General features: G+C 41.0%; 1 protein-coding gene across 3 annotated transcripts in view; it reads right to left on the bottom strand.

Annotated features, from left to right (window-relative positions):
- CHD7 (chromodomain helicase DNA binding protein 7) overlaps positions 1–24,898 on the bottom strand; it is a 190,338-nt gene that overhangs the window by 30,493 nt on the left and 134,947 nt on the right. For all 3 annotated transcript variants that reach the window (XM_061438814.1, XM_061438816.1, XM_061438815.1), the window contains exons 8-17: positions 20,138–20,252; positions 16,473–16,556; positions 14,397–14,534; positions 14,179–14,300; positions 13,563–13,806; positions 12,194–12,370; positions 7,546–7,689; positions 6,144–6,399; positions 797–1,007; positions 51–246 (exon numbers count right to left, since the gene is read on the bottom strand). In XM_061438814.1, coding sequence (XP_061294798.1) covers positions 51–246; positions 797–1,007; positions 6,144–6,399; positions 7,546–7,689; positions 12,194–12,370; positions 13,563–13,806; positions 14,179–14,300; positions 14,397–14,534; positions 16,473–16,556; positions 20,138–20,252 — 1,687 coding nt within the window. The remainder of the gene's footprint in view (positions 1–50; positions 247–796; positions 1,008–6,143; positions 6,400–7,545; positions 7,690–12,193; positions 12,371–13,562; positions 13,807–14,178; positions 14,301–14,396; positions 14,535–16,472; positions 16,557–20,137; positions 20,253–24,898) is intronic.

The raw sequence follows: 24,898 nt of genomic DNA, 5'->3' as shown, positions 1-24,898 counted from the left end.
TTTCTAAAGTGGGGGAGGGGGGTACCAGGAAGGTTTTCTTGCATGTTTACCTGGAGATCATTTTGGGGATTCCAGTCAGAATCGAAGATGATGCAGGTATCAGCAGCAGTGAGATTAATGCCTAGGCCTCCTGCCCTCGTACACAGGAGGAACACAAACCTATCGGAGTCAGGCTTGGAGAACCTGTCGATAGCTGCCTGACGGAGGTTGCCTCTGACCCGGCCGTCGATTCTCTCATACGGGTACCTGGAAGATGTCAGTGTCAACAAGGAGGCCTGGCAGATGGCCACAGGACATGTGTTCCTTTCCTGGTGCTTTTAAAAACGTACTACAACATGGGATATAAATTTACAGGATCGGGCTTCCCTGATGGCACAGTGGTAAAGAATCTGCCTGCAATGCAGGAGACACAAGAGACTTAGGTTCCATCCCTGGGTCGGGGAAGATCCTCTGGGGAAGGAAATGGCAACCCACTCCAGTATTCTTGCTGGAGAAATCCCAGGGACAAAGGAGTCTGGTGGGCTATAGTCCATGGGGGTCACAAAAGTGTCAGATGCTACTTCAACATCAAGAAAGAGCTGTCCTTCTCTAGCCCAGAGAAAGAACTGGAAAAATAGAACTGCCTGCAAAAGCTTGCGTCATACGGGACAACTGCCGTGCCCATCCACAGCTTTCAAGAAGAGCTAAGACACAAGCCCCCACCCATCCCCTTTATCATACAGGCCACTTGGAGATGAAGCGCGTGGAGCCCAGTCCCACACCCCCCCACCCCCGACCCCCAGGGCCTGGCCCTCACCGTCTCTGAATGAGGTAGTCTTCCAGGATGTCCAGGCAGCGCACCATCTGGGAGAAAATGAGCACCCTATGGCCACCGGCCTTCAGCTTCGGCAGCAGCTTGTCAATCAGCACTAGCTTGCCAGCAGCCTGGATCATCGCCTGGAGCTGAAAATCTGGAGAGTCGGCATTGTGTGTTTCTTTAAACTCTTCCAAAATTTTCTCTTCAGCACCTGCGGAGATTGGACAGCATAACAGGAATACTGTAAAAGGTTTTTTTCTTTTATTACTGAAAACAACGAACCTGCTTTCAACACCCACTGCAAACAGCAGGGCCCAGAACAACGCATTCGCGTTCACGCACACACATCCGTCCACCAACTCAGAGTGTGGGTCTGCAGGAAACCAGGGAGGTAGAAAAGGGATCAGAGTTTTAAGCACAACACATTTTCAAGCGTTTGGGGGGGGGACCCCCACATTTTCCAACAAACAAATGTTTGCTGTCTGTAGAAACTGAATTTCAACAACAGACTGTCAGAGCTAGAAGTGGCAGAAACAAGCCAAGGGCCGGATACCTACAGAAAATTTGGAACCTAAAATGCTAAAGAAATGAAGAGCTGTTTACTCACGGAAGATAAACACACATAACAAAATCTGTTCTGAAACCAAGAGGCAAGGGAACAGAGTTCTAACAATTGCTGTGCAGGGGCAGTCGTTTGTGTATCTAAACTGCCTATTAATATGGCCAAAAGCGCTGCAGCAAAAGGGAGTCCCGCTTCGAGGATAATATTTAGAGATTTTTTCAGGAGATCTGAGTACACATTTTCACTGCAATCTCTCCATCTCCCTCTACATTCATTTTCATCTGATTAATTTCCTAAAGTACAAAAGTTCTATCTTGAGTTATCCAAAGCTTTAAACAACCAACCTGTTTCATGAAAGACATCGATACCTAACCCTCTTTTCTATTAGTCCCACAGAGACTTCTGCTTCCTGAGGGTGCATCAGAGAGACTGTCACCTTCCTAGGGACCGAAACTCTTCCCACCTCCGCCCCTGACCCCAGACACACTTGTCCAGGGAGTAGCCGGCTAAGCTTCCTGCAGCTGCTTAGGTGGCTTAACTAGAATTAGACAGCAGGGGTCCGGGGTGGGGTGGGGAGGTTAATCAGGGTCCGGCCACTGTGCTCCACCCTTGCCCTGGGGATGCAGGGTAGTCACTTCTTTGGGAAATACAGACAGACAAATCCATCTGATAGGATTACTTCCCAGCCTTAAACCACACCAGGAACCTGACTTCTTAACCACTGGTTTTTAAACACGAAGGCACTGTACTGATGGGGATACGAGACCCAGGTCAGGTCACCTGGGCCATCAGAGCTGCCAGGACGGAATGGGGGCATGCAGCCACAGGCAGGACGGCAGTGCCCCCACTTCCCTTTTCAGAGCACCTGTGGAAATGAAGTCATGACCTGGTCATATGCAGAAATACTGCCTGTTTGTTATTAATCAACAAAGAATCTTCCTGAGACCGGATTACAGTCACTAATGCCTGGGCCAGGCCTGGAGGTCTATGCATAGCAAGCCACTGCTGTTTCTCAGGAATGGCCCGGCAGAAAATGCCAGTGGGCTGGAAACTGCCACTTCTCACTCCCTCTCTCACATGAATAAAAGGCTAGTATTCAGGATTTCAATCTGAAGGGAATGAAAGGCAAAGGTTTCGCTAGGAAAAGGTAAAAACCAAACTGCTGTTGAAGAGCATCAGCACAAATACCCTTGAATGAAGCACGGTCTTGAATAAATGTTCTTGCATCCTACATACTTGCTAAGTCGCTTCAGTCGTGTCCAACATTTTGTGACCCCATGGACTGTAGCCCACCAGGCTCCTCTGTCCATGGGATTCTCCAGGCAAGAATACTGGAGTGGGTGGACATTTCCTTCTCCAGGGGATCTTCCTGACCCAGGGATCGAACCTGCATTTGTTATATCTCCTGTGTTGGCAAGCAAGCTCTTCACCAAACATCCCTGTATAAAGTCAAATAACGTTTTCCAAAACAAAAAATTTAGAAATCTAGGTTCTAGATTCAGGACAAGAAGGTCCTCAGGAGACAGGGGGAACTGATCATATCCACATATTACATTAGGTTTTTTAAAAACATTTCTTCTTGTTGGATAATATACTACAAGCAATTCAGAACCACACTTCACTTATAATATCTAGGTAGTTATTTTTTGTTAAAATTAAGATATTAATATCAATCCATAATCAAAATACACTATTTTAGATATTTTAGTGAATAGTTTTCAAAAATGAAATAATCATTTTGACAAAATTAACATGTTTGAACTATTTTAGCAAAAAATTTGAAAATATAAATTCAGTCAAATCAGTAGAGAAATTTTTTTCATTTTAAACTTATTTAGATGAGAAAAGTAACTTTCCTGCCTTTTCAATTCTACCAATAATACATCATCAAAAACTGTCAGAATTAAAATATATTATTTCTTATCTGACAAAAGTTCTTACTGAATTAATTCAGCTCTTTGCTGTGAATTCAGGCTCTTAAAGTGGCAGCCAGTTGTCACTAGTAATGCTTCCTTTAAATATATCAGCAAACATATTTCTTATGTGATGCTTTTAGCTATAATTATACTTTGTCTGGGCTTCCCCGGTTGCTCAGCAGTCAAGAATCTGCCAGCAATGCAAATCATATAGGACATGCGGGTTCTATTCCTGGGTTGGGAAGATCCCCTAGAGGAGGGAATGGCTACCCACTGCAGTATTCTTGTCTGGAAAATACCATGGACAGAGGAGCCTGGCGGGCTACAGTCCATGGGGTCGCAAAGAGTTGGACATGACTGAAGTGACTGAGCACATATTTTCCAGAAAAGCTGAAGAAAGAAGGGCAGGGAAGATGTCCAGGAGGAAAACTAAACTGACCTCTAAGCCATTAGAGGGCCAAATTCTCAAGGTTATCAATTAAAGATTTACCTTGATGCTAGATCTGTAAACATCAATCAGAAAATTAAAAATTGGAAATAGGCTATAAAAAGCCCAAATACTCCAATAGTGTTAGTCACTTAGTTGTGTGCGACTCTTTTGTGACCCCATGGTCTGTAGCCCATCAGGCTCCTCTGTCCATGGGATTCTCCAGGCAAGAATACTGGAGTGGGCTGCCATTTCCTTCTCCAGGGGATCTTCCTGATCCAGGGATCGAACCTGGGTCTCCTGCATTGCAGGCAGACTCTTTACCAACTGAGCTGCCAGGGGAACCCAAAAAATACTTCAATGGCACTGCCCTAAATTAAAGTCCTGCATTTACACTTAAAAGTGTGTTTGTGCGCACACGTGTGTGTGTATGTAGCAGAGACAACTTAAAGGAAGTACGGAAGTCTGTTCCCTTAAACAGATGGTCACTGTGAGGGCAGGAGCTGCAATGTTATCTAGTTATAGTAGCCGCAAACAAATAAATTATTTCTTTTGAAGATTACCCTTTTGCTCTCTGAAATTCATTCCATCACAAGCTCAGCCTTGTCTTCTTTCTGCCCACTGTTCTCCACATCCCTTCTCCCCAACAACAAGGAGGACTCATAAGTCAACCCAAACCATCGGGGACCCCACCAAGTCTTCAACATCACCTTCACTCTCACATGTGCACATGTGCTCAGTCACTTCAGTCACATCTGACTCTTGCAACCCCAGGGACCATCGTCTGCCAGGCTCCTCTGTCCATGAGATTCTCCAAGAATACTGGAATGGAGCCTCTTGGAGGCTACTGTTCTCTTGTCACAGACATCAAATGAAAAAACTTTGTGTGTGTGTGTGTGTGTGTCTCTCAAATTACACACACACACACACACACACACACACAGCTTTACTCATACCATTGACCACCTTCGGCTCAGCTCCATCTCCTTAGCTCAGGACCAGGCTGCAGACACCACAACGGCCTCACGGGCTCTTACACACATAAGGATGAGCAAGCTGCAGCACTGAACATACAACAGTCACGTGTGAGTCTCACTTTGGAAGACCAACCTACAAGCAGAAAGTCTGAAGCAGAAATGCACCAAGGTCACAGCACAGCCATAACCTCAGGTGCTCCGGTGAGGCGGCTCCAGGCAGGGACCACTCTGGCATTAGTAACTGCAGATTCCAGAGGTGAGCTGGCCCAAGGAGTATAGATGACAAAACGGGGAGAGACTGGGAACTCCTGACATCAGCTGCATTTGAACCTCACGGATTGTGATAGTGACAAAACAAACAAACGAACCTGGCTTGGTCCCTTCTCCCCTGGAAGCACCCTAACTGCACTGCTGGCCAATCATAATTGCATGCAAACACCCCAATTTAGACCGCCACCACTTTTCTTTAACCCATATTAACTCCCGCCTGGATGACAGCAGTAGCCTCCTAGTGGGGCTTTCTGTTTGTATATCTTTCCCTGCTCCCATCTGTTTATTCATATGACGTTTCCAGATCAATCATCTTGAATCCCATGTCTAATCATTTCTTAGCTCCATCAAGATCCCACAAGCTGGCATCTAGGCTTCCCATAACCAGGTTCCACTATGTCTACGGTTCACTGTCCCATTGTTTCACACACCTACTTTATATCCTGGGCAGGTTCCACTTTGTTCTGCCTCCTTCTCTTGTCTCCTGTGGTTACATCAGCCTAAATGCCCCTTCCTTTTGCAACTCTGATGGCAAAAGCCTGTCTCACTGTCATCGCTTTTGAATGGCTTTCCTGCTCTTATGTCTCCGGAGTATCTTACATGTCACAGGCATGAATTCCTCTAATGATTTCTGGAAGAGTACAATACAGGTTCTTACCCATATCAGTTACATAACACTATCAATTTAGTTAAGAAAACAGGAAGATCATGAACCATGATCTTGATTATCAATGCTCGAGATAACCTCTCGCTCTTAGAGAATAGATGCTGGAAGCCTCCGGACTGAGAGAAGTTCTTTCCCATCAAAGTTTTGAGGCATCCAACAGCTGCCTCTCACCCCAAAGGTGCTCTTTAACTTCTCTGATCTAAACACACACAAACACACACACACACACCCCATTGGGGTCTAATTTTTCTTTAACTGTTAGCACGTTTGATGACTTCCAGCCAGTGGGCACCGACACCTCCTTTCAAGGACTGAGATGCAGATGCAGGACAGGTGATGTGAGGTCCTGCTTCAGGGACCATCGGGGAAAAGATGTTGCACCTACAGCTTCACAGAGGAGGCTTTGTGAAGAAGAGGAAGATGATGAAACTCACATTGGGGCAACTACAAACCATACAATAACACGAGTGAAGGGAGGCAAGGATTTCTGGGGCTTTGACAACGACTGAAACAAGGTGCCAGGCTTACCGTTGATAAGGTAGGGGTGGTTGCAGCACTTCCGTAATTCCATCATAGTGTTTAAAAGGTTGGGCACGTTAGCTTGCCCACCACCTTTGGAAAGAAATGCGAAATTCTTCTCAAGGATGGCTCGGTAATATTTCTTCTGAATGTTTGTTAGCTCCACTTCAATGATAGTTTCTTCTTTGGGGGCCAAGTTCTTTTCCACGTCCTCCTTGAGACGTCTCAACATCATTGGCTTTAGAATAGCCTGGAGTTTTTGCACCTAAAAAAGGATCTTAAGTAAATACTGGTGTTGGGACTTGCTAGCATGGTAAAACATAGTCTACCATAAAAAACCAGGAGTCTCTTATTTATCTACCTTTCACTTTCATTTGTCGAAGGGTACGAGGGCATTATCTTACAGCTCTCATAACAGGAGCACATGAGGGTTGAATGTCCAGTTTCTGATGGGCTAGTTCACCTGGCCAGAGAGTCCTGAACAGCCAGGAGGCTTGAACAGAACACAGCAGAAAATAACCCTATTCATTCTGTTAGTTTTCCCTTCTGTTTGTCTTAAGCCTTCGGGATGATGAGGAAGGAAGGGAGAAAGTCGTAGGAATGATTTGCTTCAGTTCTCTTCCTTTCTAGAAAGAGCTGATAGAATGTGTGAGTAAGCCAGGAGCTCTCTGGTCCCTCTCTGTTCTCATCTCTGTTGACTGGCAATAGGACACTGCACACCAGACAGCTCTGATTTATTCTATGAAGGGCAAAACAAAACAGACTTCACTTGAACTAAGAGAAGAGGTTTAGATGGTAAATTAGGGGAGGGGGCACGTGAAGACTAAGATTTCAAGTGTCATATTTTGTTTCAAATAGAGCTTAATAACCAACACCTACGTAACTTGAACGATCTATAAGATAACTGGCCACTTTTCATACCGGATACCGTATTTATTTCTCATAGAAATCCTGCAAGGTAGTTAGGAACCATGTTTCTAAATGAAATATGTAGACTCAAGAAGAGTAAGCAATGTGAGCAAGCAGGAACTAAGACTAGAACTTCGGATCTCCAGGACGGACACAGCTTGCGAAATTTCAGCCTCTCCTGACACTACCCCCAAAAGCACACAATGAAAAACCACTGAACTCAACAGGACAGCAGCTGAAAAGTAGGTGGACAGGTACGGAAACTCTGTAAATCTCAACAGCCCTTCAGGAGGGCAAAGAGACCAACCAACCAGCCAGAACATCACCTTAATGAAGACTCAGAACATCCAAGCAAAGGAGGTGTAAATCTCTCTTGTCTACTAGGTGGGGGATAATTGACATAATTTACATTTTTAAAAACAATTAAATCTTAACACTTTGGCCCTTTGGGAGTTAATCCTCAATTCAATGACTGAAATACAAAAGGAGCCATGGTAAGTACCTGCTCTTCAGTTTTCAGATCACCAAATTCTTGCATAAAGGTGGTTTCCGAAGGAAAGCGAGTGGGTTCTAAGAAGTGAAGCAAGCTGAAGAGCTCTTCCACCGTGTTCTGGAGCGGGGTCCCCGTCAGCAGCACTTTGTGTTCCTGTGGGGATGCGAAGATAACTGAGCAAATCATAACAAAACCATAGCCATGCCAAAGCCTCTCTTGGGATCAGCATTTCCCCAATTCCACTCGTGGTCGCTGAAATTCAGCATCCACCCAGCATAAAACACAGGAATAAGATCCGAAAGCACAGATACAAGAAATGTGGTCTCTGTCTTAGATTCCAAGACCCTGTAAACGTGGTCTGCTATTTTGATTTTTCCTGGGATGTTTAGGTCAATGTTTTGGTGGTGTGGTTCTGCACTCTCCTACGTCTTGTGGCATCTTTTCCCACCAAAGTTCAAGTTCTGCCTAAGATCCCTAGCTCAGATGAAGCTCACGTGCTCCTTTTCTGCTCTCTACAGGGCTATGCCCTCCCCATCTGCTTCCTGCATGACTCACTTAAGAGACAAAAGGTTTTCTACAGGCAACAGCACATGAAAAACTATTTTGTTCAGCAAACATTTCAATCTAGCAAAGAGGTCAGCTTGGTTTTAAATGCCATAATGATGTTTTGTTGTTTTTTTCCCCAATAGATGCTATTTCTTACTTTGTCTCTTTGAACCAAGGCAGGTATTTTCTTTAAGGCACTTCTTCCTGGTAACGAGCTTTGTCTTCAGCTTTCTTTATGGATCCATACCCCTGTCCTCTTATTTCTACGTATCCAACATGGTGACCAGTCTTAATGAATTTATTGATCTTAAAGGCCTTTATTATGTTCTACTTTGGCCTTCTAGGACACCGCACAGTTAATACAACTATTTCCAAAAGTGGCTACACCTTCAAGGAGGTTCGAAACAGATATTCTGACTTTACTGGAAGTCTGACAAGGCTTGGTTGCTGAGCAGAGTCTGTGCTCAGTAGATACTGGATGGCGATTCGCCTGAAGGCATGCTCATTTTTTCAACATCTGTTGAGTCTTATCTGTCAATGAAGCTCTTCGAAAACACGGTGAAGCAGTTAGATTTGCTTTTATTCTTCCTTTGGTTCCTTTTGAATAAAGAGGGTTCTGATTCAGGAATATACATAGATCACTGTCATCTTCTAACTCATTAAATTCATAAAGAGTAAGGAACTTGCAAACCAATGCAAGATTTTCTAATGTATAAGCATACTGGTGGGTAACATGGGCCAACGCCCCGATTTGTTCAAGTCCTGAATTACTTTACCCAAGAATTTTAAAAAATATTGCCATAGATTCAGGAAAACTGTTACTGTAGTGGAAGAGCTGTATCAATACTAAAGATCGTCTCTCAGTTTTTTAAATATCTTTTATGATCAACTGAAATACTAAGCTGCTAACCAAAATACTTCAGCAAAAGTCTTTTAAGTTATTAATTTTAAAATTAACTTATTTGAAAAATAGGAAAAGAACTTTTTTACGCTGCTTCTGTTCAAGTTCTTTTTAAAGCCAGTTCTATCAGTTACACAGAGGACCCTTTGGTAAGGTTGCACAGGTAGCGAAATTAAACCAGGTTTCCCTTTGAAAGTCATTATTAACATAAATACAAATAATATACAGGTGTCACAAAATGTCAAGTAAGAGACGGGCTATCAGGCTTATCACATCCAAGCTCAACTTTGCCAGCAGCTAAGTTTTCGGCTTGAAAATGTTACCATTCCTTTTAGCTCTGATGGAGTGACATTCACTTAATTTCATTTCAGCAGAGTCTTTAATTTGTGTGAGGCCTCTTGACAATGAATGATGAGCTAACAGAATCCATGAAGACCCTCCACCACTTTCAGAGGGTCCCCTCCTGTCCATAAGGGACAAGGAGATGGCCCTGCCTCCTGCGCTCCCATGGAGGGGGCAGAGAACACAAATGCCCCTCAGCCCAGCAGCTTCTCGAGCGTCTCCTTGGTGACGGGAGAGTTGAAGACACTGCCTGGTCCTTGCTTTCTGAGAATCTACCACTTTGATCATAAGCGCATCCAGTGCAGGTAACAGCCATTCTCTGTGACCTGCTCTGTGTTGGGGTAGAATTATTATTTGCCATTTTCACCATGATTTATTCCAGGAAAGATGAACAGAGACTGGTCAGTAGATAAGTTCTTGTGATGTATATTTGAAGTATGGATTTAAAGACTAGGCAAAGAGCAGACCCCATGGACTATAGCCTGCCAGGCTCCTCTGTCCATGGAATTCTCCAGGTCAGAATACTGGAGTGGGTAGCCATTCCTTTCTCCAGGGGATCTTCCAACTCAGGGACTGAACCCAGGTCTCCCACACTGCAGGTGGATTCTTTACCATCTGAGCTACAGGGAAGCCCAAGAATACTGCAGTGGGTAGCCCATCCCTTCTCCAGCTGATCTTCCCAACCCAAGAATCTAACGGGGGTCTCCTGCATTGCAGGCATTTTCTTTACCAGCTGAGCTACCAGGGAAGCCCCAGTGAGCAGTTCAGAAGTGGACAAATGTAATTATATTCTAACTCTGAACAATGATATTGCATTCTATCAACAACTCTTGATCGTTGGAAAAAACAATTATTCATTTGCTAATCAGAGCTTTCCGTGGTGAGACATGAATGAGTTATAGGTATGCCAGGTCCTTGGGGCAGCTGACAGGCTGAGAGTCAGGATCCCAGGACTGGTCACCTGTGGCAGTGGCCAGCCTTCTTGGCTTACCCCAGTATGATACACAATTATTATCATTTTCTATACGTGCCATTGTGTGAAAATGGTTAGGGAACACTACCGTATATAACAGAAAAACTATCTGGATAACAGATTCTAACCCATTAATAAAGTGTTGTATAAACAACAGAAAATCCTTTGGAATCTCCCAGTGACAATTCGATTACTGGATGTTGACAGTTAAACAAACTGTACTCACCAATGAAGGGCTATTTTGTAGTAAGAATCCACTATCTGGGAGCACAGAAACTAATAACAGACAACTCAGATGAATGCAGATGACTACACCTTCAGGAAACGGTGCCATAAATGTCTCTTATATGGACCACTGTGGAGATGGGCCCCTACTCAGAAGGCACAATTACGTTTCATAAGAAAATTAGTGTTCACCTAAACCTGAATGGGTTTCTGAAAGTGTGTTAGTCATGCAGTCAGTCCCACTCTGTGACCTCATGGACTGTAGCCCAGCAGGCTCCTCTATACATGGAATTCTCCAGGCAAGAATACTGGAGTGGGTTGCCATTCTCTTTCTCCAGGATCTTTCTGACCCAGGGACTGAACCCAGGTCTACTGCATTGCAGGCAGAGCCTTTATTGTCTGAGCCATTTCTTTAATTTAAGACTAAAACTACCATCTGGAGAGACTAGTTACAGCCATAGTGTTTCTCTTCCTCATGTTTTCAAGATTATTCTAAGTGTTCCAATTTGTTTTGTGGATTGAACACCAAAATAGTACAAACTGCTCTGAGAAAGGTCTTAGGGATGGAAAACTCCACCCTAAATAGGATAATTCAGTCAGACTTTTTCCTTTAAACAGAACTAGATTTTGTTTGTTTTTAATTAAAAGAATAGCTGGCTAATCCAATCCCATTAATTTAGGAATAAAAGAAGCTAATTCAAAGAACCAGCTGCAACAGAAAGCTTTTAAGTACTCTTTTTGTTGGTACCAGTCTTCAGTAAAAAAATTTACAGCCATGAACGTACAGAATATTCTTTTCCATCTCAAACTCTCAATTAATAAGAGATCAAATTAATCTATAGAAGTCAACATTAAAGGATTTAAAATATCTTTTTGTACCTTTGAAAAACTCATCTAAACACCCAAGACATGCTGAATAACAATATCTTTGCTTCTTAAATGTACATTAAAAATAAAAACAAGTGATCAAAACCCATCTTGTAAACTACAGAGTGAACAGAGGCCTGAGGGTGACAGAGTCACGTCATGTCTGCTAGGAAACCATACAGCACTGTGGAGAGGAAAGCCAACCAAACTCCAACCACTGCTACAGTATGTTATCCCAAGATACTCCTACTGGGGGAAAAAAAAAATCTAAAAAAAATCACGAAGTCCTGACCATCTCTTGGGAAGAGTATGTAATAGACCTGGTCTAAAACTCCTGATCAAATTCAAGGCCTTATCATGCACTAAACTTCTAAGTGTCTGCACAAATTGGGCCAATTCCAGATATCCACTTAACTTAGTGAGAAAAACTGCACCTACAAGCCCTTGGAGGCAAAAACCTACAAACCCTGGAATACAACTGGATCATCATCATGGAGCTAAAGTTTGGCCCAACGGCTTACAACACGGCAGTACTTACAAACAAAAGGGAAAAGCAAACACTTGAAACTCAGTGCAAGTATCATGAACGTACTCTGCTGTGATAACAAAGACACCAGCCAACAACAGAAGAGTCAGGAAGATAGCAGCAACTTTTAAGTAAACTCAGGAGCAAACATGTCACAGGATTTGACAGGCTTTGCAAACACCCTTTAAAGGGATCTGCTGGACTCAGAGCATCAGGAATACTGAGTCGGTTAACAATTTTATCCAGGTTCAAGGTAAGCACCAATATGATCACTGACCAAGTCCATCATCTTGAGTCCCTCCAAGAGCTTGCAGTTCCTGTTCTTCAGCCTGTGGGCTTCATCGATGACTACACATCGCCAGGGAATATTCCGCAGCTCAGGACAATCGGTCAGAATCATCTCAAATGTAGTGATGATGGCGTGGAACTTATATGACCCCTTTATCACTCGACCCTATAATAAGGACTCTGTGTTACTGTTTAGCATTGAAGATTACGTTAATAACTTTAAGGATGAATAAACAGCATAAGATAGATATATATATATATATATATATGTTTATCCTTTTGGGAATATCTTTATTTATACTTTGTTTTCAAGTTATTTTTGGAGATTTTAAGCTCTCACGGTACAAGAGAGTTTTAAAATCTTTCCTTTTTTTAAGGAAGTTTGCAATTTGTTGGTAAAATTTCCAATCGAGTTTTTTATAGATAAGATGCAGTAAGTGCGCCTATTCTGGTTACATCCTATAGACTCCAACAGGCGAAAGGCCAGAGGGACTATGTACTAAGGCAACGGTTTTAAAAATGTTTTTACTTTTTAAACTTTTTTTTTTTTCATTTTGTGACTTAGTTTTCACTTTTAACGTGCTAACGTGAAAAAAGGATTCAACTCAGGACAGAACTTTCAACAACTTTCCAAATGTAAAGATAAACACCAAAACACATTTTAATATTCTTCTCCTTTAAGTAATTGTAGGTCAGATTTTACAGTCAAAGCAAATAAATATAGAACACAAAACTCTGTCCTATTTCCAGTTGTAGGACTTGCATTTCACCTATTGCTTAAAACTATTTTATTATAGCACATACTATTTATTCTTCTTTCTCTGTCACTTATAATGCTTCAGGGTCAACATCAAAGATAATTTCATACAGATAACTAGAATTAGTTAAAAGTCATAGCAACTGGTACTAAGAGCCACAGTATAAATTATTCCCTCTGGGTATATTCAATGCACCAGTTAATGTTAGGTGCCTAATATTTTTCACTTCTAGAAACAATAAAGAACACAATATTCTTCCCATTCCCATTTAATAACTCTTTTTTGGTTTCACTTTCTTTTAGGGTTTAAAAAATAAACCAAATTAGGCTATCAATGCATTGAATGATTTTCAGCAGTCATCCAAGGTAAAAAAAATTTCACGTGTTCTAATAATTAGAAAGACCAAGGCTATAAAAAGAAAGACCTGTCATCATAAGATAAGGAATTATAGTCCAAACATAAATTGAGTAAGAAATCTAAACAAAATTTCTCTAGTTCTGCAAAATCTAGACGTTCCCCTAAAAGGTCTGAAAAGCATTTGAACATTCAATGTGTTAAAGCGCCCCTATGTGTAAGGGCGGTGCGCCTGAGACACTTTACCTGGGGATCTTTGAAGTACATTTCATACAACTGAATGGTCCGACGACTAGCTTGACTCCCATGGTACACAACCACGTTCAATTCTGTCCAGGTCCGGAATTCCCTTTCCCAGTTGGGGATTGTGGACAATGGGGCAATTACTAAAAAAGGGCCATGGATTCCTTTCAAATATATCTCATAGAGAAATGTAATGGACTGGATAGTTTTTCCCAAACCCATTTCATCTGCTAAAATGCAGTTTCGCCTTTGGGAGGGAAATAAAACAAGGAAACTTTCATGAGTACACATACAAGACAGCACTTTCTCGTCACAAGGTAAGTGTATATATCCATTAAACTCATAAATGCATGCCTTAAATGCTTCTTTAAATACAATGAGATACATTTTCAAACAAAATGTTCGGAGACACAGAAAATTACTTCTACATACTTCAATCAGTCTCTACATTAGTACATGCTACTTAGACAAACATTAAGCATACGTCCAGTGTTTGCTTTTTTAAATAATTTTTATTAGCAAGTTAAAATGTTGCTATATTTGATCAGTATTCTCAATAACTGCAGAAGAGCTATTATAGGCTTTCTTTAAAAGGTGAAGAAAAATGCATTTTACATACATGTTGTACCAATTGAAAAGTAGCCAGTTTACTCCCTCCAACTGGTATTCCCTGAGTTTGTTATTGTTTTTATACTCCCTGGAACTCTCCGATTTCTTCCAGTCATCAGCAGGGGGTCGCTCCTGTTTCAAATACAGGAAATCCCGTTAGTGGTTTCTCACAGACCACACCACCTGGCTGTGTGCAAATGCGACCCTCCGCCACCCGCCAGTCCTCACCACACGCTCTGTCTCTGGCTCCCGGGACATGAGCTTTTCAAACTCTTCGATCTTGGCTTGGTCTATGTCCTGCCTCAGCTCCCACGTGCTGTCTTCATAAGGCAGTGAGCACCACTTCACCAGATAGTGAGTCACAGGCTGGGCCGGGTTTAAACACAGCAGAATGATGTATGAAAAACACGCACTCTACTTCACTTACGGACAGACACTATCCCAGCAACAGCAAGACGGAGCTGGGAGATGTTTTAAAACAGTGACCGCTGAATGAGGAGCCCTTGGTTAGTGTCTAAAGGAACTAAAAATACAGGTAAGTCCCCACATATGAACGAGCTCTATTCCAAGAGTGCATTCATAAGTCCAACAAAGTTAGCCCAAGTACCCAACTTGTGTGTGTGTGTGTGTGTGTGTGTGTGTGTGCATCTACTCCACTGGCAGGTGGATTCTTTACCACTGCGCCACCTGGGAAGTAGACTAATACAATAAGCTGTATATACCTCTGCTTTTACACTTGCTTCCAAACATCCTGGGTTTGAAATAAAGATACTGTACTCTATAACAGTACTGTACAAAAGGTCAACCATTTGTCGAGGATGCACACACATGACAACATATGCCAGACACATGAACTAACCTATGTGACTGGACATGCAAACACACGTCCACACCTTTGAAAATTTGCAACTTGAAGGTTCGTATGTAGGGGACTTACTGTAATATTATTAAATATTGTCAGAACAAATTCATTTTTATCTAAGCCACTGGTTAAGTCATGTTCAAAAGCCAAAAAGTATATAGAAATAGCTAGTAAATAACAAAGCTGAATCTGAACCTTATTATTATCTGTGTGATCATTAGGCAACTGATTCAGACTCACAGGGTAACTCATCTTGGTGTGTTTACATATTTACCTAACCGGCTACTTTCTTAAACAATGAGAAACAGGCTTGAACTTATTAGAATTTCTTCCTTTTTCTTAAAGGGATACTGTCTGCATGCAATTGCTTTAAAGTGATGTGTTTGAGCTCTAGAAAACTGGAGAGCAAAATACCTTGGGTAATCCAGACCAAGAAGATCTCCTTTGCCTTTCTTCTAGAAAACATTTGGGTTTTTGGATCTTCATTTTAGGACAGAGGTACTGATTATTACGCCCTAAAACTAATAGTAAATTGATAAATCTCAGCTAAATTTAGACCAAGGCTGTGACCTGGCTGTGATGTTACAAACATTTGCTGTACTATATAAATATAATATGGGGGAAAAAAATTTTTTTTAAGTACAGCTAAGCAAAACAGAAAGGTAAACATCGTATTACAGATATGGTCTTTGAAACATCATGGACCCTGTGATACAGAATTTGGAGTAAAAATGGGACTTCACTGCAGACTCTCACTAGACAAGCAAGATTCAAACATCCAAACACTTTATGCAGTTTAATTTACAAGAAGAAGCTAAGTGACAGACCTCATGGTGGGTAGGCATATCCTTACTAAGACACAATGCTCAGAAGTCACTAGACGCGTGTTTATTCTTACGCGATGAGTAGGGTGCCCTACCAACTGCCCTTTACAACCTCTTTGGGTTCTTCAAAGAAAAACGGGCATGCTGAGACTCAGATCTCACAAAAAGAAGGATTCTATAGCATCCTCCATGAACCATGTTAAATGAGGCCCATCAACTTCATTAGTGATGTCTTCTGTTACTTAACATTGAACTGTGTTTTTGCTACAAGAACACTCTTACAAGGGGAATTCGTGCTACATAACAGATTTACACCAAAATATAGTAAATTCCTTATTGATTGTATCTGGAACTGTGCAAAGTGTCAGTGCTCTCTGCTTCACATTGAAAACTGATTTCTTTTAAAAAGCTCTCAGACTAAAACAAACAACATTTTTACTGTGATTATTAAGTCCCAAAACTAATAGTAAGTTAGTATATTTCAGTTTGGTTTAGACCAAGTGTGTCATAATACAAGGCTGTGAGCAGGACCAGATCTTGGGAGTTCATGATGGTTCTCCATAAACACACGTAAGCGGTCTGAGCCACTGCCCCCTAAGACAAACGGTCCTCTGTTACCTCTCCCCGGTCATCTGTGCTACGTGCAAAGTCCATTATCCGGTCAACCTCCACATAATCTGGATTAAAAAGCTCATCTTCAATCTACACCAACGGAGAGAGAAAAAAAAAAAAGTTAAAATGTTTATTTAACTCCTGAGAATAAACACTATTTCACTTTTCATCAGGCAGTACTATTTGGGGTCACAGCAATACAAAATTTATATTTGGCAAAGGTCTGTTATATTAATTGAAATGCTATAATTTAGCAAAATCACTCCCCATGAGGAAATCAAGAGTTCTCAGACTTTGTTAACTGGGTCTTTTAATTACTGTGTGAGACCTTTTTACTGTGAGAGAATGTTTAAGAATATTTTAAATCAAGTGTGAAATTACAATTCACTAATGAGCAATCCAAAAGGCTTATGGCACGCAATGCATGTAGCATTCGAGACTGTAGTTTGCAAAAGAGATCAGAACTGTGCACAGTAAGTGCTACCAGAGTCTTGTAACTGTCTGATGCCTTACAGCATCATTTGCAGAATGTTATTCAAAAGCTAAAAACACTGAGACCAGTGAACTCCACATTTAAGCATGAACGGAGTTTATGTTGTTTGGTCACCTTTGCCAATCAGTATTAGTACCTTATTTGAATATAATCTTGGCATACATCGAAGTGGTCTCACATGATTTATTTGTATTGAACACAGAGCATTTGGCTAAAAGTATTGAGGATAAAGAAATGAGGCTTTAAACATTGGGTTCTCTAGCTGAGACATTAACAATCTTTACAGAAGTCAAGTAACGCTGCTTGTCTGCAAACTGATCTCACGTAAAAGAAGAGAATTTGGCTCAAAGGGAAGTTACAGACTAAGCCATACTTTAAAGAAGTCAGAGTCAGATAATTTAGAAAAAAAAAAAAAAGACACATTACTATGTGTTCCCAGAGATTAATTTATCAGCAACATAACTTCATTAAAATGCTTTGCAAAAACATTAGATACTGTCCACATCCCTGGAGCTGCAGGTCAAAGAGCCGCCTGGTTACAGTCAACTTCAGGATAACAAACTTCCTCTGGGGTCCTGTGCCCACACACCCAATTTGGATGCTGTGAACTGTGAATCATGAAACAAAACCCAGAAATACCAAGAGTGTGTTTCAATTGCCTCAGGTCTTTACCTGGAGTTCATGACTAAGGCAACAAAAACCTCTGAAACAGTTTGTTAATTTGAAGTGTTTATATATTAAATGCATTGGCTTGTCAAAGCTTCGAGATTTAGGTGCCCAATATCTACGTATTATTCATGTACAGCATAAACACTAAACCTTTCCACAAACTAGGATTTTATGATAAAAGCTCCAAGGCAACTTGTTCTTAAACAGAATCCTCTATTGAATCTGAATTAAAATCCTTAACTTTACTCCTAAACATATTTATCCTTCAAGCAAGTAATCAATGCCACCACACCTGTGATTTCCAGTCTTAATAATTTTTCTAAATAGAGCGTTATAGTTGCAGTGACTTAAAAGGAAGCCTAAGTAACCCCATGGATGGAGGAGCCTGGTGGGCTGCAGTCCATGGGGTCACTGAGAGTTGGACACGACTGAGCAATTTCACTTTCACTTTTCACTTTCATGCATTGGAGAAGGAAATAGCAACCCACTCCAGTGTTATTGCCTGGAGAATCCCAGGGACGGGGGAGCCTGGTGGGCTGTCGCCTATGGGGTCGCACAGAGTCGGACACAACTGAAGCGACTTAGCAGCAGCAGCAGCAAGGTGAATCAGAAAAGGCAAAAGTGGTCATGACTAAAAATCTCAAAGTAGCAGAACTGGTGCCTGAAGCCAGGACCATCTCTAGGACACGACAAACAGGTGAGTGAGTGAGTGAGTAAGTGAGTGAGTGTGTGTGTGTGTGTGTGTGTGTGTGTGTGTGTAAAGGATCCAGAATTGATATCCTTCTCTGTTAAACCTCAGATCCTCTTTTCAGACACAAGCTTATGCTCCTATTCAGGACAAAGCTTAAGATTTACCGTTACCAAGTTACCAGGAAGATAATATATTTCAACCTTGTAATTGTCCCGTCGCTAAATGTCTGATTATTTGCAACCCCAGGGACTGTAGCATACCAGGCTCCCCTGTCCTTCACTGTCTCTCGAGTTTGTGCAAACTCATGTCCATTGAGTCGGTGATACCATCCAACCATCTCATCCTCTGCTGCCCCCTTTTCCTCTTGCCCTCAATCTTTCCCAGCATCAGGGTCAGGTGGCCAAGTTTACACTACACCTTTGGGGGCATGGAGTTCAGATTCCAGGAGACCCCAGACTTGTCACCTGAGAGGATAAGTCTGGACTCTATGACGTAAAAGTACCGCACACTCATCTGTCTGTGACCCCCTCCCCCATCTCCAACAAGGGGTCAGGGTGTGAAGTTGGCCGTGAAACAGGTATGATTTTGCATCAAATTTCACACTTTAACAGTTTACATTCTGTTAAACTCCTTCATGGAGAGGAAAATGAATGAGTCAGCCAGGTTAGTCTTTCAATGTGAAGGTTTCTCTTTTTATCTGCTCGAGGCTATAAATGAAAGCAAACAGGTGATCATAGGTCTAGGGACCCCTGAAGGCAGCCCGCGAGAGTCTTGTTTATGTAACTGACTATGCTGGAAGAGAACCATGGCTCTTCCTAAACTATGCAGGCATTCTTTCCTGCCCTAGATATTAGTCAGCCAGTCAGTGTTCGTTGCTCAGTCGTATCCGACTCTTTCATGGGCTGTAGCCCTCCAGGCTCCTCTGTCCATGGGATTCTCCAGGCAAGAATACTGGAGTGGGTTGCCATTCTATTCTCCAGGGGATCCTCCTGACCCAGGGACTGAACCCGGGTCTCCCACACTGGGGGCAGATTCTTTACAGTCTGAGTTACCAGGGAAGCCCTAAGTATGGGTACCTTGTTATCTTAATTGATAATCTAGGATAAAGGGGAGGGAGGTAAAGATATTAGATATTGTATCAACTTCTGTACCACAGCGTATCATCTGTGAAAAGAAGGTCAGCAAACTCTCTGACTTTAACAAGAGAAATGTCACACACCTTCCCCAATCGAAACAAACATTTACATCCTAGACCTTAATACTAATCATAGAGTTTTTGAGTTTGTAATCTGCTAAACCTTTTTTTTTTTTTTTAATTTTCTTTTGGATGTGGACCATTTTTAAAGTCTTTACTGAATTTGTCACCATATTGATTCTGTTGTTTATGTTCTGGTTTTTTCACCACAAGGCAGGTGGGATCTTAACTCCCTGACCAGGGATTGAACCTGTACCTCCCGCAGCAGAAAGCAAAGCCATAACTGGACCGCTAAGGAAGCCCCTCACCTGCTACATCTTAGTAAGCCTTTTGTCTACTTATTTTTTCACTGTCTATTAAGTGTATTTTCATTACAATATTGAATCATACCACCATATTTCCACATAATCTCAGAAGGACCAGTATCTTCTAGACTAAGCAACAGGAAGAATGAGAAATTTCCTGTTTACAAATTATTTTAGCAATAACCAGTTACCAATATGCAAGTAACAGCACCAAATGAGGCAAACTAGTTTCTCTTAATAATATGCTGACATGAAATTCAAAATTTAGAACACTTTAAAAATGTAAATATTTTAGGAAATTAACCAGGTTTTCCATACCTCTGACAGGAATTTGTTCTGGCCTTGCTTTGCCTTAAATCGCTTAATCTTTTGCTGAATTCTCTTATCTTTTTCCAGATCTTCTATGGACGCCCATTGACAATGAAGATAAGAGCTAAAAAAATAAAACGATATACTTGAAACAGAAAATAATTGATCTTTATGACACATGTTCATTATCATTCTCCCCATAAAATCAACTACATAAATGATTAACAGAATAACCTGTTTAATTACTTACTCATAGAGGCTGCTGAGGCACATTTCAATATAACTACTAATGGTTAAGAATAAGAGAAAATAATCAATAACAGATACTAAAATTTGCCTTCTGTGCTGGGTCTGCAGTTCTCTTACCCATTTCCCATTAAAAAGAAAGAAAGAAAGAAAAAGACCTAATAACAAGCTATTTTCATAAGTGAATGGATTTTACTCCAACACAAAACAATTAGCACTACAAGGTGGCTTTAATTATGGATTTGTTTTGAGCCTTTTATCATTAATTGAGAAATAAAAGGTTTCTGTCAAGTTTAAAGAATTCAAATTTAAAACAGCAAAGGTAAACCTCATTTCCTCCTTCTAAAACAACTGGGGAGAAAAGGACCCCCCAGCTCTAGAACACCAGTACCCCCAGCCCTCTCCTTGTTAGTCCTTCTGCCAGGACCTCTGAGATGATGCCCCTTGGGTCCCTTGTGAATTGTTCACTCTCCAATGGCTACTCTCTTCTCTCACTGGTTAGTCTCCTGTTCAGACTCACCACCAGCCTGCTCTGAGCAGGTGCTGGGTCTTCTCTAACCTGAACTTGAATACTCCCCACCCCACCTTTCCGTTTTCATCCCCAAGACTCACAGGTATACAGTTAATGTTGTATGGTACCTTTGACTTCTTTCATTTAGTTATTTCAATATCCTTTAGTACTACCATCCTCTCCCTACCGCACACCCCTATAACCTTGCCTGTCTCTTATTTCTCTTTTTAGTGATGACATTTTAAAAAATGAGGTGCTTTCAAAATCAAGATACTACTACTCTTAGAAATTATGTGGCCACTACAAAAGTCTTTCAAAAAATGATTAATGATATGGAAAAGGCTGATGACATTAAATATCATATCATTTTTATTTATATAACATCTAATATCCATTTTCATAGGTAGGACAGATTTAGTCCTACAGTGGACTGAGGGAGATAAGGATTTTAAATACATATGCCTTGTATAGATATGAATTGATAGACGCCCTGTATGTGCGCACACACACACACACACACTCAGGGAAAAGACTCAATGAAAATGCATCAAAATGCTAGTAATGATCATTCTGGGTGGTAAGATTGTAAATATTTTTTACTTTTGACTTGTATTTTCCAAATTTTCAATAAATAACATGCAATACTGTTATAACCAAAACTAAATATTATAAACATCACCTAGTCTAGTTTCCGAATTATTGGATAGAAAAAGGTATTTGAGCACTCAGCACCTTTGTCCTGGCTGAGGTGTACATGCCTTTAAAAGCGCTGCCAGGCCAGCCACGAGGGAGATGCAGGCCCTTCAATAGCTCGTCCAGCCCTGCTCCCCCTCCGGCAAACTAAGCTGAAATTTTGGGCAGTGAAATCAGCTCCCACTAAATGGAGAAAAACCACAGGCTTCTCCACCAGGATCACAAACAAGGCAAGGATACCTATATGTCCTCTACTGTACAATATCACATTCTAGGCATTGGCCAATGCTTTTAGATGAGAGAAAATAAGAGGAGTGGTAATTGGAAAATAAGAACTCTATTTGCAGACAATATGACTGCATAACTGGAAAACCCTAGAGGATCAATTAGGAAACTAATTCAAATAATAAAATAAAATAATTCAGTTACATAGCAGAATATAAAATTAACAGACAGAAGTCAAATGCCCCCATTTACACAAATAAAACAGAAGAAATAATGACAGTGAAAACCTCTTTTACAGTATCAACAGAGAAAAAATACTTAGTAATAAATTTAATAAGGAACATGTGAAACTTGTATAAGGAAGCATTTAAGATCCTCCTAAAAGACACAGAAAGCAAGTTGAGCCAAGAAAGACATCCTTGCTTTCAGATAGCAAGACTCAATATCGTAAGTCATAAATTTGTTATTTAACACAATGTAAATAAAAATATAAACAACTATTTTAATGGAGTTAGACAAGTGAATGCTGCATTTATATATAAAAATCAACATGCTAAACATCCAGAAAAACCATAAAAAGGAACTGTCTTAGGGGAAACTCCAATAAACCGGATAACAAAATACTTATAAAGCCTCTATAAGTAAAATAGTATGCTATAATGTGTGAAGAGACAGATCAAAGGATTAAAGACAGACATGGACCCAATAAATATGTATCTTTAGTCCATGATAAAGGTTGCATCTCAATCACCAGGGCAAAGACGGACTTTTTAATAATGAGGCTGAAACAACAATATTTGGAAAAGAATAAAATTAGAGTTATGCTTTACACCATGTACCAAGTGAATCAAGAAACTAAACAGAGAAGATAAAAACATGCAAATATTACAGAAAAACACAGAAAATTCCTCTTTAGCCAGGGGTAGGGAAAGGATTTCCAACTATGATTCAAAAGTAAGATCTAATAAAAAGAAAGATGAACAAATCTGAATATAAAAAACTTTTTAAAAAAAAGTACAACAACAAATAAAGTCAAATGACAACTGAAACTGGGAAAAGATAGCTGCAATATATAATATAGATTAAGGACTAATACCACATACATATAAAGAACTGTTAAAAACTGAAGGAAGCACAACAGAAAACTGGGCAAAAGATCTGAACACATAACTGACAGGACAAGGTACAAAAATGGTCATTAAACTTACGAAAAGATGTTCTAAATCACTCACAATCAAAGAAACTGCTACTTAAAACCACACTGAAATACAATTTCCCACAAAAAGTAAACACACACAAACACACACACTCTACATTGGAAATGTTGTGCGGAAATGCGTGATCTCACACTTAAAACCACACTGAAATACAATTTCCCACAAAAAGTAAACACACACACACACACACACGCTACACTGGAAACGTTGTGCGGAAATGCGTGATCTCACACAGTATTGGTAGGAATGCAAACAGAACTATTAGACATTGCAAAATTCCCCAGGAGAACTGCATTTATGTTTGCCTTTTGATCTAGCAATCCCAGTTCTAAAAATTCACCCTGAAGCTATGCCTCCAACAATTCAAAAATATGTAGGCATGAAAATATATATTGCAGCATTATCTGTAACTATTACATATCAGAAGCCATTTACAAGCCAGTACACATGGGAGATTGGCTGGGTAAGTTATCACGCAGATGTGCAGGGGAGTACTAGGCAGCTGTAACAAAGAATGAGGAAGACCCTATGAACTGATGTTGAGTAACGCAGTACTCGTAGTATTGTGAAAAAAGCAAAGTGCCAATGTGTACTGATGCTATTCTTTTGTGCTTAAGAAAGAAAGGGAAATAACATATAAAATAAACCAACCTATCGATTTGCCTATCTCCATATTCATGCCACAAATTACAGGAAGGATAAATCTGAGATTAACGAGAAGGTAAGTAGGAATGGGGTGGCAAGGAAGGGAAGACGGCACTTCTTTGGGTATCGTCTTGTGTACAGTTCTGACTACTGAACCGTGTTAGTATTTCATGAACTTGAAAAAAAAAAAAAAATCAAAGGATGGCTGCTGCTGCTGCTGCTATGTCACTTCAGTCATGTCCGACTCTGTGTGACCCCACAGAGGGGGTGGAGCCTAAAATGGATTACAAATACAAACAGAAACTAAGGAGCCAAAAGTAGTGTTAGTCACTCAGGTGTGTCCAACTCTTTGTGACCTCATGGACTGTAGCCCGCCTGGTTCCTCTGCCCATGGGATTCCCCAAGCAAGAATACTGGAGTGGGTTACCATCCCCTCCTCCAGAAGATCTTCCCGACCCAGGGATCGAACCTGGGTCTCCTGCATTGCAGGCAGATTCTTTATCGTCTGAGCTACCAGGGAAGACCATAATGAGAAAAACTGAGTATCAAATAAATAACATCCCACTGAAGCAGGGCAGGAAGGAGAAGGACTAACCTGACCAAAAAGCACTTAGAAAAAGCACTTAGACAACAAAAAATGCTAACAAATACTGAACGAAGCTGCTGCTGCTGCTGCCGCCAAGTCACTTCAGTCGTGTCCAACTCTGTGTGACCCCACAGACAACAGCCCACCAGGCTCCCCCGTCCCTGGGATTCTCCAGGCAAGAACACTGGAGTGGGTTGCCATTTCCTTCTCCAATGCATGAAAGTGAAAAGTGAAAGGGAAGTCACTCAGTCGTGTCTGACTCTTTGTGACCCCATGGACTGCAGCCTTCCAGGGTCCTCTGTCCATGGGGTTTGCCAGGTAAGAGTACTGGAGTGGGATGCCATCGCCAAAGCTAGCAGGCTTCATTTTCACATAAATATGGTCTAGTAATTCTGAATCCATTTCTTATATATTCCAGGATTAACAAATAAGAAAAGGTATTATGGATCCTATGTCTACTGTGACAGGTTTCTCACAGTAAAAAACAGAGAGCTATTAATATTAGAAGGGGAAAGAACAGAATGAATCCCGTGGTATTGAAATAAAATTGGAACTATCACTATAAAGACACTGTTCTTCCTTGTTGGCAGGTAGGCAGGTAGACAGAAATGTGTGGGTACATACAATGAACATTTATGTGTGTAACA

The sequence above is a fragment of the Bos javanicus genome, chromosome 14 (assembly GCF_032452875.1).
Source record: "Bos javanicus breed banteng chromosome 14, ARS-OSU_banteng_1.0, whole genome shotgun sequence".
Taxonomy (NCBI): domain Eukaryota; kingdom Metazoa; phylum Chordata; class Mammalia; order Artiodactyla; family Bovidae; genus Bos; species Bos javanicus.
The sequence above is the reverse complement of the archived record's forward strand: the minus strand, read 5'-3'. Positions and strand labels throughout refer to the sequence as shown.